Raw genomic sequence first — 17,846 nt, forward strand, 5'->3', positions numbered from 1 at the left:
GACTGAGAAAAGTGAAGACTACAACAAACTGTATAAATTATTAACACTAGCAATCAATCCCATGAGAGTAAAATGATCATATAAAAAAATAATACTCCTACTTAACTTATTTTAAATATTTACAAAAAAATTCACGCAAATTTATAGTTGAAACACTACATTTCAATAATTGAAACTTTAATTTTCTGGACGGTATTTTGGTTGATACACATCATGCATGTTAACATTAAAAGACATCTAAAACAAGTGCTAAAATCCATGGCACAACCACATAACATGAACATGAATATTAGCTCAAATATAATCCTTCACACTTTTCTACCCAGGTATATAAAGATCTGCTAAAGCCAAGACAGCACGCTACAACAGTTTTCATCAAAACAAAAGATTTGCTAAGCAAACCGTACATCAGCCAATGTTGTCTGTTGTGTTGATATAATATGTCGTAAGAAAAAAGTCCACTTTTCGCAACTCTCAATCTAGTATAATAAGCAAAAAAGTTTACATGGCATGCATCTAGAAATCTTTTAAGTATTATAAGAATGCAAAGTATGTTCAGATAGAACAGCCGAATTTTCACTCACTGCTGTGCACTCGTATTGGTTGCACGTTGATAGCGATCACTTGTGTCAGAAAGAGTGCCATAGTGATGCTGGCGTTGCTGATTTAACTGATGGTGGAGTTCAGCAACTTTCTGCTTCAATCTGGCCACATCTGCCTCAGCAAGAGCAATCTCCTCAAGCTCAGCCCTTGTCTGCATCAGATGCAATATTACAGCATTTAAAAGCCTGGTTGGATAGATGATGACTTGCAGGCATAACAAATCGCTACAGACCTTAGAATCCATGCTGCGAGATCCAGAAAACTGCCCAGAAGACATGCTCAAACCAACTTCCAAAGCAGCTCGTAAATCTCTCTCAGCTTGCAGCTGTTCTTGCAGTCTTGCCACCTATAAATAGGTAACATAAATTCATCAAGTTAATATGTATACAGCACATATATAGGAAAACAATAGGTGATTATGTCTATGAAAGAATGTGAACAAAAAAGCGAACTATTTATCACAAAATTGAAATAAAAATGCACAATATTCAAATTAACTAATCAAGACCAGCTTTCACCAGTTTAACACACAGCCACACGACCAAGTCTTAAAAAAGTCTTCGCAAGTCCAAAACAGACATTTTGACACCAAGAATTGAGCTAAAAATTAAAAATGCACTTACATCTTGCTCAAGAGCCAGGCGACGTTCATGCAACGCTTGCTTCCTTCGCTCCAAGCTGGCTTGCAAAATGGCATTTCCTCTTGCCTAAAAAAGATGAACAGAAAATTACTATCAGCTAACAGAGAACGGTAACATGGTATATAATTAACACTCCCTAAATTTCAATGACGACCTCTTTTGCAATCCTCTGACGTAAATCATTCTTTGCAATCTCCAATCTCTGTATGGCAAGCCTATAAATGAAGCCATTGAACTTCAATATGACAAGAAAATATGAAAATATAATAATAACATTAGGACAGGAAAGGGAAAGAAAGCATCAATGATAATCAATCAATAACTACCTCAAGGACTCTTCTTGGATACCAAGCAAAATTGGGAAAGGAGTACACTAAAGAATATTCATAACCTTTTTCAGAAAATATAATCACTGACCTCTTGAGTCTTATCAAAAGATTTGGTAACTTACGAACAGATTTAATATATAAAGTTAGGTAAAGGAATTGGGATTTTCCACAAAATGGCAAAGAGGTAATATCACATTCATGCACAATTATAAGGAACAGGCTGATAAATTCAAAGTTAAACATAGAAAAGCCCTTTGGGTGAGCTCCAATTAATCCTGCATGAAACTTGCACTTTCAGACAATCTAACATGCATGATTATTTATCTTCCGCTTTCTGCTACAAACACCCTCATGATGGAACAAAAGATCCAAAGATGGTACAAATAATATCCTTCTAAACAATACAAAATAATAATCAGCTATGCTAGCAACTTATCGATTTAGCTTCTCTACAATTTAATTACTACCCAATGGAAAAACAAAAATATAACATTTGTCCAAGAGAGAGAGATTCTCATGAAGGGAAATCTCCAAGAAGCTTGGAGAAATAGGGTTTCCACATAAGACAGCAACTCTAGATTTGGTAAAGCAGAGTAACAGGTGAACACTTATAATCTTACTCTTCCTCCCCGGATGAATCGATTGATTCTGTTGAAGGAGTTTTTCTCCCCTACAAAAAAGTTAGAAATAAAGTTAAAATAAAAGGTCAAAAGCTTGATCAAGTGCATGCAAAAAGCTAAAAAAACAAGAACACTAATTAAAAACCATGCACTCAAAAGAAAATCACAGAAAAGGCGAGGAAGAAATACAATTCACATTGAATGTAATTTTCTTTTTTAAAAAAGAATTGTATGGAATACAGTATTTTGCCTTCTTTTGGTATGAACAGGTTCAATTCATTATTAATGTTCATTATCCACATTTTTGGGACACAATAGAAGAACCCTAGAGGCAATTGATTTGAACACATCTTTCATGCATAATTTGGCTAATCTCAATAAATTAATTATCATCCATGAGCAGCACAGATGAGAAACTCATCGAAAATGTTCTTGAGCAAATTATAGTTAACAGTGAATTTATACGGTTTCTATAGAGAAGGCACACAATTATAGAGCTTCCAATCCAAATCATTCATGATACCGTGAAGAAAAGATACGTGCCAGGGTGGTTGTGGTGAATGTGCTTAGTCTCCAAATGATAAACTGGCGAGTAAACGAATCAATCAATCTAGTTCATCAATCAACTTGTTTATGAATGTGCACTCGTTAATGTGCAGATGTAAAGGAAAAAATGGACTGGAGTCACTGGACTAGCGAGTAACTGCTAGTTTTGTCCAGCAGATGACCATATACATTTAAATAAAGAGGACTACACCACTAAGACATTTTTTGGTTAGGATCAACACGGTTCAATCATAAAGAAGATTGGACAAACTATTTAATTTTTGAGCCATAACCAGGTAACTTAAGGTTGAGATTAGAGTAACCACAAGCATTGTTCTGAATTAAAATATACACCTTTTGCATTTATTAATCGGTTTCATTAGTTCCCATGAGTTTAACACACTTCCACAAACAACTTCCCGCCCTCCACCCCCTCAGCTTTTTAGGTTCTGAATTATTCCTCGTATAGAGTAATTCTAATCACCCAGGGAAATTAACATGAAAGCTCACATTTTTTCTTCCCCAAAAAGTTGATTTCTTGGTATTGAAATTCAAAGCAGTCAGTCTGGGTGTTGGCTTTTCATCCAACAGTTCTGGAACAGGAATTGATTGATCTAGCTCTGAATTTATAGATGACAAAATTTCTCCCATGGATCGCTGAGACTCATTACCAATTATTTCTAGAGAAGCCTCCGTCATGTTGTCACATGCTTTCTTTTGTTCTTCTAGTGGCTCATTAACTGAACAAATAGAATCATTGAGAGTTCTAGTGTCCAATCCTGGATTAGGTTTTCTTTTAGAGGTATGATTGTGCGTGGGAGATTCATTTTCTGAATCATCATTTCCGATGGCCTGGTATAAAAATACACCAAATGCAGCTTTAGTCGACAAGTCAGGAAAAGGTACCAATCATTGTCGTACACTCGTACAGGGAATTGTCAGGATGAAAAACAAAAACAAAGGGAAAATGAAGAAATCGTATTCAAGATTGTGAAAAAATGTAGGACCACTTGCTAATCTGAAACAAGTATAATAAACTCCCATTCATCTGCATGCAGGGTAGAGATACTGATCAATCCAACTTTACAGCAACATGAGGTCATACAAAATGATTATGGAAATCCCAACAAATTAGACTAATTTTAACCTTAAAATTATTTTACTTCAGATGAAGTATCCACTCCATGTGCCAATTTTAACCTTAAATGTTATTTTAATTTTAGGAAAATGTGGTCTTTTCAGAAAAATGAAATGACCACAAGAGGTTAATTGAGAATATATAGAACTCTTACAGGGCACAATTTACTTAAAAGTCGGAAATGCAAATAAAAAATTATATGCTCTTTTACAAAGTGATTTTGAACTACCATCTGTAGCAGTAAGTGAAATAGGAATTCTACTCTACCTGTCATATATTTATATCTGCAATTTCTTGATGAGGGCCTCATTTTGGAAATGAAATTGATAGCCTAAAAGCTACAAGTAAATGTGCAATCCTCTTGTATTAACATCACACTAACTATTATTTCAGTTATTATTGTCATTGTTCTTATAATATAAATACTACAAAATTTAGCAGCGGTAGAAACAGTATCCCATCAATATGTTGTTATGTTCCATTTCTATATTTTATATTTCACTACATTGTTTCCCAAGACAATGAGGCCCATACAGAAAATAGGCGAAATGGTGTAAATAAGTGAGCATAATTAATCCATGGCGCAAGATTCACCGGGGATAAAATTAGTTTTAGACAAGTAAGAATGCATGCAGAGTGTTTTGGGGGGCGGGTTTGGGGGGCGGGCGGGCAGAGACAGACCTTGCAGTCATAAAGATCACTAGCAGCAGAACCACTGCATTCACTTAATTTCCCACTCAGTTTACGATCACGATCATAGTCTGTTTCAGGGTCAACTTCGTTTTCAGCATCATGGTAACCATTTACTTTTATGTCAGGATTGTCATCATCACTTGTGCCTTCACTTCCACTGTTATCAGTTTGAGAATCAGCAGATATAGAGCATCTGTGCAGATTATCATCCTGGAAGGAAAGTAAAGTGACTAACAATACATGTTCCCAAAACATCTCAGCTAACACCCAAGAGGATTATTCTTAAAAATAGGACAATCAATTATAATTACAGGTTATTAACCCTAAAAGGGAAAACCAAAGAACAATCAGCAAAGAATATGGAACCAAAACAAATAACTTTTGCAGTATTTGTATCTATAATTGGATAATTAATGTATAGTTTTTGAACAAGGACTTGCATAGAGAGCAAACTCTCAAATAAACAATAGTTTGCAAAAGGAATTCATTTAGACATTCAAAATAACTAAATATATTAGATCATATTACTAATGGGATTGGATTATAATTCGCTATCATTTAGCTTAAAGTGCATAATGACAGCATTTTCCAAAAACTTCAATAAATAGCTACAACGAGAGTAATATGACTGGAAATCATAAACTTAATGAAGTTTGAAGACTAGGATGGGAGGAGAAATGAGCAGAAACGAGAAACAATAATGGCACTGCATCCTCTTACACAAGAAAACTGCTTATTTACAGACTAAAAGAAAAAAAAACTTACGTAAAATATATTATCAAACTCCTCCAGGAGTGTTGTAATAATTGCTTGTGCATTATTAGCAGCATTGGCAGCAGCAAGTAGCTGAGAAGAATTATCTCCATTGATATCATAATCATCCTCTAATTCACATTCACCGGCTAACAGTGGGCGCAAGAGCAATGGAGCCATACAAGCGGCAACTGCAGACGGAGTCATCCGATTCTCAGAGGCATGAGAGGAAATACTATGCATCATCTTAAGAATCCTACAAAATGAAATGAAGATGAACGAGGAAAAAAACCTAAACATGTTATAAGAAAGATAAAGTTTCTCTTCATATCAATTGCTCATGAGCATGTGTGTGCAAAACATAAACATGCAGCATTCTGCTACCTCTGTAAGAGGCGTCTATTGGGCTCAGGAAATGTTTCCTGTACGGCAGAGCGCATTGCATTCACCCGAGCTTCCTTTGGGTCCATTTCTGCTCAAGACAGCCAAAGATATATTGAATTATTCAGAGCAGCAATACATCGGAGGCATTTCTTGAGCAAATGTAAGAATTAAGGATTGGAAAATTGTACAGACATATAGAGCAATCAATTTATGCAAAACTTACTGTAGGCTTCCAACAGAGCAGTACAACAGGCGACAGGAACAGGGGATGAAGGTAGCTCTCGCAGAACATGCTGAACAACAGTTCACCCTTGTTAGAATCAGTTAAAAATAAATCCAAAATACAAAACAAATACCAAGAGAAAGCAATCAAACCTTAACACAGTCAGCAATGACATGAGGATCCTCATTATCACCAAATTCAGTCTTGCCTACAGTCAAGTAGCTTTCAAATTGGTAAGCATGCCTCAACAAGTAACTGAGCAGTCAAATTCAATTTGTGATGAGGGAAAAGATGAATGCAACTATGCAAGGGTATGAAAAAAAAATTGCCTAATACATCTGTAGTAACTTAAAACATCCCAATCCAGATATGGATGCCGTTTCTTTAATATTTATCAAAATTGCCTCTTCAACTGAGAAGAACTGTATTTAAAGTCATCTGATCTGTGTTCTGTAATGGCATTTCAGCCTATAATTAACCAGTTGGTCTTTACGACTAAGATGAACTGTATTTTGATTAAGCCAAGTTTTGTTTGAGCTTCTCCCTGTTAGTTAATGAAGAAAAATCTAAAATAAACAGAGAAAAGAGGTAGCCAACAGTATCTAACTAAAAAATGACTACCTGCTGTCCATATTTAAGAGATCAAGAAACAGGACAATGTTGGTTGACCAAGTGGAATGAGTTGTAAAAAAGGCCAAGATCAAACGTTGGCACGTTTCACAAAAAAAGTGAGAAAATTGTGTCCACCCCACACCTTTTTACAAATTAGTGGAACATAATTCTTATACGGAAACAGAGAAACATAACCCAACCGCCTAAGCAATAGGTGGACTGCACGCAACCAAAGCAAAAGACAGTGCAACCACAACATCAAAAAAGAAAAAAAACAAAACAAAACAGAACAAATAATTTTCATTAACACATTGACTTGAATGGAAAAAAGACCTTGCTCGTATTCCTGAACTCTTCGATCCACTTCCTCAACATCTGCAGACTGGCGCAAAATTCCTTCCATCTTAATTCCTGTTTGACAGATCAAAAAAGGTGAAGAAAACCCAAATCTATTTCGTAAAAATAACCAAATATTATATCCCAAGTTAAATCACTTTTCACAATTAATCCCATAATAATGTAGATATAATAAATCAGACAAGAGAACTGCAAAATGTTTCTGTGTGTCCTGGAAACTTCTGTGGCATGAAAATCAAATATTTAATCTAGTATAGCTTCAAAAAATCATGAGAAACTGTTTTGAACAAGTTGGGAATTACGATAATAAAAACTTACCGTACTTCTCAAGAAACCGGAGTGCTTTTTCAAGAAATGATGGGCCACCATCAATATCCTCTAATGCAAGCAAAATTGGCCGTCCAACAACCAAAGACTTAACTGGACGCTTGTCTCTCCCTGAATCAAAAGCCAATCCTAACGGAATCAGAGAATATAACATCCTCCAGATGAATTTAGGAGCAGATGGACAATCTATGAGAAAACATTCCAAAAGAGTTGAAGAACACAAAAGCAAATAAAATGAATGCACACACATTGGTGGAAAGAACCCTCGATGGTATCATTAGTGTCACTTCTAAATATCCCATTGTGTCCCATCACAAGGGCGGCACTTGGTGCTTGTGCAAGAGCATGTTCAAGGGCAGTCTTCCAATCATACAAGTCCTCTGATGTCTCGGCCTAAAGTTTTGAAACAAAAAGCATAGGCAACTTATTACTTTATAAGTTCAACACAATATAAATGCCAAGATAAGAGACCGTTTGAATACAATAGAGGGTTTTACACACGCTAAACTTTATGCACCTTGAGAGTAAATGCTCTTCCATCACGTCCATCAGGAAACAAAACAGTAAGGAGTTTCTTGTCTTCTCTAACAACAACACTGCACACAAGAAAGCATTAGAAAGCTGCAAGAGAAAAACAGACAAACCACATGAAAAGAGAGACTATTTACCTTCCTGAATTATTTAAATCGATGCCGCCCAAAGTCAAATTCACTTCACCACCACGCTGTGGAAGTGTGCTCTACATGGAGAGGGAGTTGGTCATATTCAGTTATTTCAATATCATATAACATATTGACAAATTGTAAATAAATGAAACTGCTCCAGAAAAGTCAGTGTGCAGATAAAGCAATGACTAGCAATTTACTGAATCAAATCTACAGCCACATTAAAGAAAATGGAAACAAAGATGTTCATGAACTAACAGGGTCATTCTTGAAGAAAACCAAAGAGGTACGTGTGAGAATAAACCATCTCTTCTTCCAAGACTTCCACCCCAAACCTGCAAAATGTTTGAGTGGTCAGTGAACTCACAAAACCGACAATAACACCGACGAAACTGATAATTTTACATTCGAGTTAATCACAATAAGGAACGAAAGCCAAGAATTGGTCCAATTTTTGCATGCACTCATATGTACGTCCAATCTTTTTGTGTGCGCCATAATACATTTCCATTTCACACATTCATCAACACATGCTTTTAGCTATGAGCGTTTTATTAATTTCCCCCCATTTTGCAAATGAATGAATATCACAAATCAAAAACACAAAAAGACGTGAACTGCAGATGTCAAAAGCCTTGAGCAGCTCGTTTTTCCTCATCCTGCAAAACTGGCCACCATGCACAAATGGCACTTAAAGGAGACAAACCTCAAATAACCTGAGAAGTCCAACAAATTCATATAATATGTAACTAAAATATTTTTATTCACTCGTGTAATTTCCCATGCCTGGTGCTTTCCCATCTTCTCCTTTCTCATTGAAGATAAGACAAATTCGGGTGACATACTATTCCTACCAGGCTTGCCCTCTTATCACCACAACTATCCTTCCTCCTCTACTAAATTTTAAAAACTCACAAGATGATCTGTGTTCAGAATTACAAGTAATCATTCATTGCTAGGGTTAACAACTCCATAATACATGTCTTTGCCTATATTTTAAGATCTTCAAAGCCTAAACCCATTTATTTTAGCATGCTATCATCTGATTAGTCTAAATTCTAAGTCTTGCAAATTTATAGTCCTGAGACAAACTGAGGATATAACTCAAACTAAAAGCAGAAAACCTACATAAAGATAGTTTCCTAAAACTCCATTACCATTGAAAGTATCGTCATGAGAAACTTTTAAGTGTCATCATCCAGACTCGTTCTCAAAGGAAAGATGTTGACATGATATCATACACAGGAATGGCAGCATGGCCGGGTAGGGGCAGTCTCCCCAAAAAAAAATTGCAAACATCACACATGATGTACTAAAGTTATAGTGTTATACTAAAGTTATGTTTGGAGTGATGGATTTGATATGGATGGAAGAACTTCATTTCGGAAAAGATTTGAATCATGAATTTCAAATGACACCTAAAATGGATGTATTTGAAACCAATCCCAATTTGAAAAAACGTAAATTAAAATAGATTGAATTTTAAATTCACTTCAATTTCTTCCGGCTAAATAAGTCAAGGAATTTGAAATTCATAACTTCAAACCAATCCATTCATATGCACCCTAAAAGATTTCAAAATCTCCCCCATACCCAACCCGAAGCTAAATTGCCAAGGCATGGAAGAAAATTCACAAACATTGATCAAGTAGATGGAGTTCATTCCGCAGAACAAAAAACCAGGCTTACAAACAAATTAGTGGGCAACCATGACAAAATCATTATCGATAAGCCTGAAAGCTCTAACCTTTTGAAGATATGAGCAGATGCCCGCTCTTGAATACCTACAAATCATCAAGAACAGCAAAATCTAAAGTAATAAAACGTAACAAAAAAACAAAAATGTTAATGAATAATAAAACGTAACAAAAAAACAAAAATGTTAATGAACTGCAACATGATACAGTAATCTCTCATCCAACTGTAAAAAAAATTAAAAGAGTGCAAAGTCGAACTCAAGGATTCACATTCAATCGACCATTTTCCTTGACTAAATTTGACCAGAAAAAACTTCCGACATCCAAGCCCCCTCATTTCCTTCCCTTTTCAGATAATCTTAAAACCAAAAATATAACTCAAAGAATTATTACCGTATTCAAGTTCCCAATACGAGGTCGCTCAAATGCGGCAACAGAAGCAGACATTTCACCGTCCCACACCCACACTACCCTTTTCAAGTCCGCATTAACATCTGAGCTGACATCCCAACACTGAATCGACCCGGATCTAACTCAAACAAAACAATCGGATAAGATCTGCACAATTGAAACAGATGAAGAACCCGAAATGGGTTTTCTCTCTTTTTTTTCTTTTACCAAGTTTTTTCAAAAACAAAAAAAATAAAAAAAATAGAAGAAGCAACAGTAGCAACCAACCAGAGTTGCTTTTTTCCACAAGTCCTTTTCTTTCTTGTTTTTTTGTTTATGTTCCATTATTGTTTATAAATTAAAATATAAACGAAAATTTATATTTTTTGCTTTATAATTTATATTTTTTTTAAAAATTTCACCATATTGATAATGAATTTATATTTTTAATCTTGTAATATGAATTATTTTCATTTTTAATATTATAATTTGTTTTTTTTTTTTACATTTTTCCTTTAATATTAAGTGTTTTCCAATAAAAAATGAAAAATATATAACTTAAAACATCAAAAATTTGATTCAAAATGAAAATTCACTTTTAAATTACTGGAATAAAAATATAAATTCAGGATTAAAAATTAAAAAAAATGTAAGTTATAACACAAAAATATAATTTTTTTGAGCATATAGGTGGACAGGTAAATGCATCAGTAGTTGAAGACAGTAACGATACTTAATTTCATCCTTAGTATTAATATATTTATTGCTTTTCACCAACTTTTTGGCCATTACTGAAAATTATTATAGAAATAAAGAACCAGAGAGGAGATCAAACTCGGTTAAAAAAACAGAAAGAGGAGATAATGGAACTAATAAATAAATAAATAAATATATCCCAGAAGCAAATAGAATTAATATAATTTGTTTTTTAAATTCTTATTATATATAATTTAAAAAATTAATTTACTGATTAAAAAATGATTCAGGAGTCTGACTCGAGATACAGAGTGACGGAGAAGCCAAGATCGGGAAATTAATTAGTTTTCCAAAAAGGAAATTTTCTTAAAAGTTTATATCAGTTTGTATTTCAGAAAAATATTTAAAATCCCTAAATCATGCACGGGTTAGGGGAAGTTGGTGAAAAATCTTCAATCAAAATATTTCTTTGGGTTAACTCCCTACCCACAAAATTGTGGTACTATGTCATACAAAATGTGATACACTTAATGTGGAAATGTGGTACTAAAAAAATACTTAGGGACTGAACACAAAAAAAATCGACGACTGGAGACTGAAGGCCAATTTCCCTCACGGGTTATTCTCACACTCAATTTTTAAGATTTAAAAAATAATTAAAATAAATAAAATTTTTGAGTGGCAATAATAATTCTTATAAATTATGTTGTTGAACTTACTAAATTCAATGTACCTTGTACAACAACGAGCCGAGGTATCTTTTTTTTTTTTTTTTATTTTTTTTTATTTGTTTTTTTTTTTTTTAATAAAAAAAAAAAAAAATCGATTGAATTTATTTAACCAATTTTCCGTACAACAATACATTTGTCTTCTTTCTTTTACCTAGACTTCGTACTTAGGCCGCTGATTGAGCCAAGGGTTGCTGTATGTATATTTTGCCCCTAATACTACTGATTATGGCCTAGGGATAATACACCGAAATGGTTCAAGCAGCGGGTTCGTTATCGGTTCATGAATCCCTTAAATTTATTCGTGACGTTCACTCGATCGTCAACAATTAACAGTTCGAACACATGTATTTCACTTATTTAATTATGTCTTGAAATTCTCGTGTTCATTTTTTCCAGCTTCTGTTTAGATGTATCATAGTAAATCCTTTCGATGTAATGGATAAGTCATAATTAGTAGGTCTCTTGTGAGACGGTCTTACGGATCTTTATTCGTGAGATGGGTAAACCATGCTCATGTTTACGATAATAAGTAATACTTTTGGTATAAAAAGTAATACATTTTCATGGATGACCCAAATAGGAGATTCGTCTCATAAAATTTACTCGTGAAACGGTCTCATAAATTTTTTTAATGTTAATACGAATACAAGATTTTATTTAGATCACATGGTATCCAGTCTCAACTTATGAATAATGAGAAATTGATATAAATTAATAAATCAGACATCTATTTTGATAGTGAGAAATATCAGTTTAGGTATACATTAATACTGATTCGAACGATTTCTCAAACGTTTTGACTTATCTATATGCCAATGACTGCGAAATAATCTCCAAAATTAGATTTCTTACTTAGACCAATACGTCGATGAATATTTGATTTTGTGGGATTTGGTAGATCCTTGATAATATGAATTAGGAATATGTAAGTGTAGGACCAAATATTTGTCATTTTATCAAAAGTTATAGTTATGATAATAGTACAACTCAAAATTTTTTAAATCGTATAACAGTCAAAGAGTCACGGTTCGATCGCTCTCCTAACAAATATAATTATTGTATCCCAAAAAATTAATATTTAAATATAGTAGGTAAGATATTATATAATTCAAAATATTTGAATTATGAACAAATTTTAAATGCACCTTCAAGTCGACCATCTCTCTTTTCTGTTTTGTAAAATTATAAACAATGACGTTCCATTTTAAAGTAGATCTGGTCAACTATTTTTTAAAAAAATAACATCTTCAAGTGTATTTGAAATATACGTTAAAAGATATTTTTACAAAATAACGAATGAACAATATTAGATAACAAAATACCCATTTGTTTCATCAGTAATACAAAATGTTTATCGGCAATTCCAAACATTAGAGTATCCACCTACCGATTCAAATGTCATTCCACTACAAGACCGAGAAATAAATTTAAATACAACACTTACATATTTTATTTTCAATTTTTATATTGTAGTATTTGAGAGATGAACATTTGGTTATAACTCATTTTTTTTTATATATTCGATCATGTTATCGATGGTTAATTCACAATCTTAATCCACCGACTTTACTTTTTTGCTTCGATTTTAGTCATTTTTTTCGGAGTGCTGATGTGACATCAAACACATCAACAACTTTTGATGTCATGTCATCATTTTTCGTGTCATATTCGTTATTTTTCCGAAATTACGTCAACACTCAAAATAAAAAATAACTAAAATCGAAATAAAACTATAAATTAGTAGAGCGAAATTATAAATTAATCGATAAAAAATAAGCGAGTAATATAAATTTTTTAATATTCCCTATTAAAATTTTCAGGTTTTAATTATATATTGTTCTTATCCTTTTTGCCATGACAGCAAAAGTATATAGAAAACCAGACGTTGAAAATTCATCGACCGGAAATTCTTCCACACCATTGCTAAAACACAATTATGTCTCTGAATTTCTCCAAAATATCTTCAACACGGAGAGAGAATCATACAAATCTTTCTTCCCTACGATCTCTCCAACTCCATATTGGCCGGCCTCCTCCGGCAGCTTAGCTTCTCTCTGAGATCTGCATGCATGCAAACATCCTTTCGTTAATATATAATCTCCTCTCTTTCAAGTTTCATCCCCTCAAAAAAACCCTTCAAACTCTTCCTCCGGCCGCCTCTCCACCGCCGTATCCTCCTCTGGTTGACAAGATATATATATACACACACACATACGTATTCAATGGGTAACTGTTGCTCCGGGAGCACCGTGGATGCTACGCCGGAACCCACCGCTGCTGCAACAGCCACCTCTGTTCCTGATCAAATCCCCTCCACAACTCCGCCTCGGGCTTCCCCGAACCACTCCACCAAGCCCTCCAAACCCACCCCCATCGGCCCGGTCCTCAATCGCCCCATGGAAGACGTGCGGTCCATCTACACCATCGGGAAAGAGCTCGGCCGAGGACAATTCGGGGTGACCCATCTCTGCACCCACAAGCAAACGGGAGAAAAGTTCGCATGCAAGACGATCGCGAAGAGGAAACTGGCAAACAAGGAGGATATCGAGGATGTGAGGAGGGAGGTTCGAATCATGCACCATTTGACGGGGCAACCCAATATCGTGGAGCTGAAAGGCGCGTACGAAGATAAGCATTCCGTGCATTTGGTCATGGAGCTGTGCGCCGGAGGGGAGCTCTTTGATCGCATCATTGCTAACGGGCATTTCACGGAAGCTGCCGCCGCTTCGCTGCTGAGGACTATTGTACAGACTGTGCATACCTGTCATTCAATGGGGGTTATACATAGAGATCTCAAGCCTGAGAATTTTTTGCTATTGAACAAGGATGAGGATGCGCCGCTCAAGGTCACAGATTTCGGGTTATCTGTCTTCTATAAACAGGGTTAGATTTCAACTTAATTCTGCACATTTCTTAGCATTTTCCAAGGTTTTTTTGGACTACTATTGAATAAGGTTTATCAACACATGCAAGATTATTAGCATAACCAAACATGTAATAATATACAATAATAATTCATGAACTTAATCGACTACTTAATCTAATATTAAGCCATAAGCATGAAAGCACAATATAAATACAAAAGCTAGTTCATGCTTTGTATAAAGGAGTCGATGCATGATACACTCCTAAGCTTGATTTCACATGTATAATACATTCAATACGACGTTGTAGGAGAAGTTTGTAAAGACATAGTTGGGAGTGCATATTATATTGCCCCAGAAGTGTTGAAGAGAAGATATGGACCAGAAGTTGATATTTGGAGTGTTGGTGTTATGCTATACATCCTTCTCAGTGGAGTTCCTCCTTTCTGGGCAGGTATATTGCATACAGTTGTCAAACGGATCTCATCTCATTTAACTCAATGTTACGATGATCGATCACTTTGCAGAGTCGGAGAATGGAATCTTCAATGCAATTTTACGGGGACACGTTGATTTTAGTAGCGACCCTTGGCCTTCGATTTCTAATGGAGCAAAGGATCTTGTCAGAAAGATGCTGAATTCAGATCCCAAGCTACGACTCACAGCCTTTGAAGTTCTAAGTAAGATATTTACAAATATCAGAATTAACTAGATGACAAGATGCATAACATTTATGTAAACGTAATTCTTGATCATGAGAAGTTAAAATTCTTGCGTGTTTAATGTTGTAAGACCATCCATGGATCAAGGAAGATGGTGAGGCACCCGATACTCCACTGGACAACGCCGTCCTTGATAGGCTCAAACAATTCAGGGCCATGAACAAATTCAAGAAAGTTGCACTGAGGGTACTAATTAATACAAATAAACAGAAGATGAATATATATTTTTTAAATTTTGAACGAATAATAATGAATTTCATCGATCTCTAGGTGATTGCAGGGTGTCTTTCAGAGGAAGAAATAATGGGATTGAAGGAAATGTTTAAAGCGATTGATGTGGATAACAGTGGGACAATAACTCTCGAAGAACTAAAGCAAGGACTGGCCAAACAAGGGACAAAGCTAACCGAATATGAAGTTAAACAGCTGATGGAAGCTGTAAATTTCCCCTACAAACTACATATTTTTATTCTGTAAATTATTCTATAAACCATAGTAATATTTATTCATGTCATTTGTTCGTCAAATTTAGGCTGATGCTGATGGGAACGGGACCATAGACTATGAAGAATTCATTACAGCAACAATGCATATGAACAGAATGGACAGAGAAGAGCATCTGTACACCGCATTCCAATATTTCGACAAGGATAGTAGCGGGTAATGAAGTATATATTTGAAAAAAGACAACAAAAAACATGATATTATGACGCTAAAGGTGGAATTTGTTCATAATTTTGGAGTTCACGGATTGAAGTCTTTATATCTTGTTCATCTTATAATTAAGGTACATTACTATAGAAGAACTCGAACAGGCACTCAGAGAGTTTGGTATGCATGATGGAAAGGACATAAAGGAAATTATTTCTGAAGTTGATGCTGATAATGTAAGCATCGGAATCTTCGTGGTATGGTTTTTGTTGCGACAAAATATACGAAATTAGCGATTGATCAGACCCTTTTGAATATATAGGATGGTCGGATCAACTATGATGAATTTGTTGCCATGATGAAGAAAGGCAACCCCGATGCAGCAGCGAATCCGAAGAAACGAAGAGATGGTGTCTTCCCTGAGTAATTTAGTACAAGTTTAACATGAGGTGGAGATGGTAATAATTATTTATTAGGCATGATTTAAATCAAAGATGATAATATAACTGCTAAAATTTGGAGGGGAAATGTAATTAATTTGAGGCTACTTCTAATAGAAGTCTATAAATGTGATCTGAGAGATTGTCAGATTGGTTAGTTTAGTTTCCATTTGTTAAAATTACAGTCATGTGAAAGCTATACGCTAACTTGGCAAATTTGGAGGTACTTTAAAGTTTCTTCTGTTGTAGAACTTCAACGAACAGAAATGATTCTGAATAATATTATAGCATTTATTCAATAATGTATTAGGCTTCTTATACACAAATATTTGAATGTTTACATAGGAAATATAGCTACAATCAAACAGATACATTCGCTTGATGAAGAATGTAATATCAAGAAACACAAGGCAGGATTCTTGAAATCACATTGTTCTGCAAATAATCTGCAACATTCATTCAAATCATCAGTTCACCTTTTTCCGGCTTCCAACTCCGTAGCCTAAGCAAAGGGCGAATGAAGTTGAAGGCTTGTATTCGACGACTGCCATGCTATTATCAGAAGGCATCTTCTTCTTTCCACTCCCATTACCATTTTGCTTGAATTTAAAGCTCAACTTACTGAAATAACTTGGCTTTTTTGCTTCTGTACCTTTCTTTATTACCAAATTTCCACTCTTTTCTCTTCCAAATGATGCATACCTCGATAAAAATCCTTTCAGTTTCTGCACCTTAGTTTCCCCATTGGCCTCATTTCCACCAGCTACATTCTCTTTGGAATTCTCGAGTTTCACAGGCGTAGTTGGTTGTCCGAAAATAAATTCCCCGGGGCTCGTGGGCTCCTGTTGATTTAGCGCTTCTCTCGTTTGGTCTCGAACCCATCTTGCATAAGCAGAGCCCTTGAACTCCAATGGTCCACTATATCTATGGGTTGAGATATCTTCCTTATTATAAAAATCTTTATTGCGACTACCAAGATCACTTGGGCATTTTGATACAATTCTGAATGGTGAGTGTGATCTTGATCGCCTGTGCTGACCGTTTCTCCCCGTTTTTTCTTCCCTTACTTTCTGCAAAGCCACCATAAATGGATCAAATCCATCGTTCCAAGCATTTTTACGTACGAATGGGAATCTGCACGCCATTCTAGGAGACTTAGGCGAAGAAGCAAGGGAGGTCGGCCTTTGGCTGAAACTGTTGGAATCACTGTCATATTGAAGTCTTGGAGGAAGTTTCAGAGGCATGACTATGCCATTCAAGAAAAGTTCATCGGCAAACGCTATAGCCGGAAACGAATCCCCACGACTTCGGTTTTTCAGTTTATCTGCAAATCCAATATCCTCTTGATCACCATGTAGTGGAGAGCCTGAACACAGCTCAATTTCTTCAAACTGCAACCGGCCACTGAATATCTTGCCAGTTTCAAACTCAAAATCATCAAAATTCGAGCCCGAATCACCCGTCTTCCTTCGGGGGCTAACCGGAGCACTAGTGCTGAATTCCAAGCTGTTACTTTTGGTGATCGGGTTTGGTGTATTAGGTGCAGTTACATAGACACTCGAGGAAGAAAACATTGGCTCCGATTCCATTTGGTGCAGAAGTGGCTTCCAAATTCTGTTTCTAGTTCAATCTGTTCGGTCCTGAATTTAAGCGCTGCCTAACAATGACATCAAACTAATATTCAAAGATAGAATTAAACAACAGAAGTAGAAAGATACTCCTATGTGTCCTCAACCATTCACAGCTAAAAAGTTGTCCAAAAGT

At 35.3% G+C, this 17,846-nt stretch overlaps 3 protein-coding genes across 4 annotated transcripts; 1 reads left to right on the plus strand and 2 right to left on the minus strand.

The window, feature by feature from the left end:
* Nucleotides 1–186: 186 nt before the first annotated feature.
* LOC140973206 (rho GTPase-activating protein 7-like) lies at nt 187–10,236 on the minus strand. Of its 2 annotated transcripts, XM_073435830.1 has the most exons (19): nt 9,982–10,236; nt 9,639–9,675; nt 8,150–8,226; nt 7,895–7,965; nt 7,744–7,822; nt 7,475–7,619; nt 7,218–7,337; nt 6,876–6,953; nt 6,083–6,138; nt 5,931–6,000; nt 5,708–5,795; nt 5,336–5,579; nt 4,559–4,780; nt 3,250–3,591; nt 2,194–2,243; nt 1,399–1,459; nt 1,227–1,310; nt 836–949; nt 187–754 (listed from the first exon to the last, which is right to left on the minus strand). In XM_073435830.1, the coding sequence occupies exons 1-19, from the start codon at nt 10,033–10,035 to the stop codon at nt 581–583; spliced, it is 2,166 nt and encodes a 721-aa protein (XP_073291931.1). In that variant the 5' UTR covers nt 10,036–10,236; the 3' UTR covers nt 187–580. The 2 variants fall into 2 exon arrangements, with proteins under 2 accessions (XP_073291931.1, XP_073291932.1); XM_073435831.1 differs by lacking the exons at nt 9,639–9,675; nt 9,982–10,236 and adding an exon at nt 9,020–9,169.
* A 3,152-nt stretch (nt 10,237–13,388) lies between these two features.
* On the plus strand, nt 13,389–16,385 carry LOC140973209 (calcium-dependent protein kinase 2-like). The gene is made up of 8 exons (XM_073435833.1): nt 13,389–14,288; nt 14,580–14,723; nt 14,797–14,949; nt 15,062–15,177; nt 15,262–15,429; nt 15,524–15,651; nt 15,779–15,878; nt 15,965–16,385. Exons 1-8 carry the CDS (start codon nt 13,628–13,630, stop codon nt 16,067–16,069), a joined length of 1,575 nt encoding a protein of 524 aa, XP_073291934.1. The 5' UTR covers nt 13,389–13,627; the 3' UTR covers nt 16,070–16,385.
* A 156-nt stretch (nt 16,386–16,541) lies between these two features.
* On the minus strand, nt 16,542–17,846 carry LOC140973211 (uncharacterized). The gene has a single exon (XM_073435838.1). The coding sequence runs from the start codon at nt 17,669–17,671 to the stop codon at nt 16,550–16,552; it is 1,122 nt and encodes a 373-aa protein (XP_073291939.1). The 5' UTR covers nt 17,672–17,846; the 3' UTR covers nt 16,542–16,549.

Source organism: Primulina huaijiensis, chromosome 3, assembly GCF_012295235.1.
Source record: "Primulina huaijiensis isolate GDHJ02 chromosome 3, ASM1229523v2, whole genome shotgun sequence".
NCBI classification, from domain to species: domain Eukaryota; kingdom Viridiplantae; phylum Streptophyta; class Magnoliopsida; order Lamiales; family Gesneriaceae; genus Primulina; species Primulina huaijiensis.

Bases quoted from the DNA above. Each gene is read 5' to 3' on its own strand.
- LOC140973206 (XM_073435830.1), bottom strand. From the start codon at position 10,035: ATGTCTGCTTCTGTTGCCGCATTTGAGCGACCTCGTATTGGGAACTTG. The intron at 9,676-9,981 runs GTAATAATTCTT...GATGATTTGTAG, and splicing joins GTATTGGGAACTTGAATACG to GTATTCAAGAGCGGGCATCT. The intron at 7,620-7,743 runs GTGCATAAAGTT...TCAAAACTTTAG, and splicing joins GAAGAGCATTTACTCTCAAG to GCCGAGACATCAGAGGACTT.
- LOC140973209 (XM_073435833.1), top strand. From the start codon at position 13,628: ATGGGTAACTGTTGCTCCGGGAGCACCGTGGATGCTACGCCGGAACCC. The intron at 14,289-14,579 runs GTTAGATTTCAA...ACGACGTTGTAG, and splicing joins ATCTGTCTTCTATAAACAGG to GAGAAGTTTGTAAAGACATA. The intron at 14,724-14,796 runs GTATATTGCATA...ATCACTTTGCAG, and splicing joins AGTTCCTCCTTTCTGGGCAG to AGTCGGAGAATGGAATCTTC.
- LOC140973211 (XM_073435838.1), bottom strand. From the start codon at position 17,671: ATGGAATCGGAGCCAATGTTTTCTTCCTCGAGTGTCTATGTAACTGCA.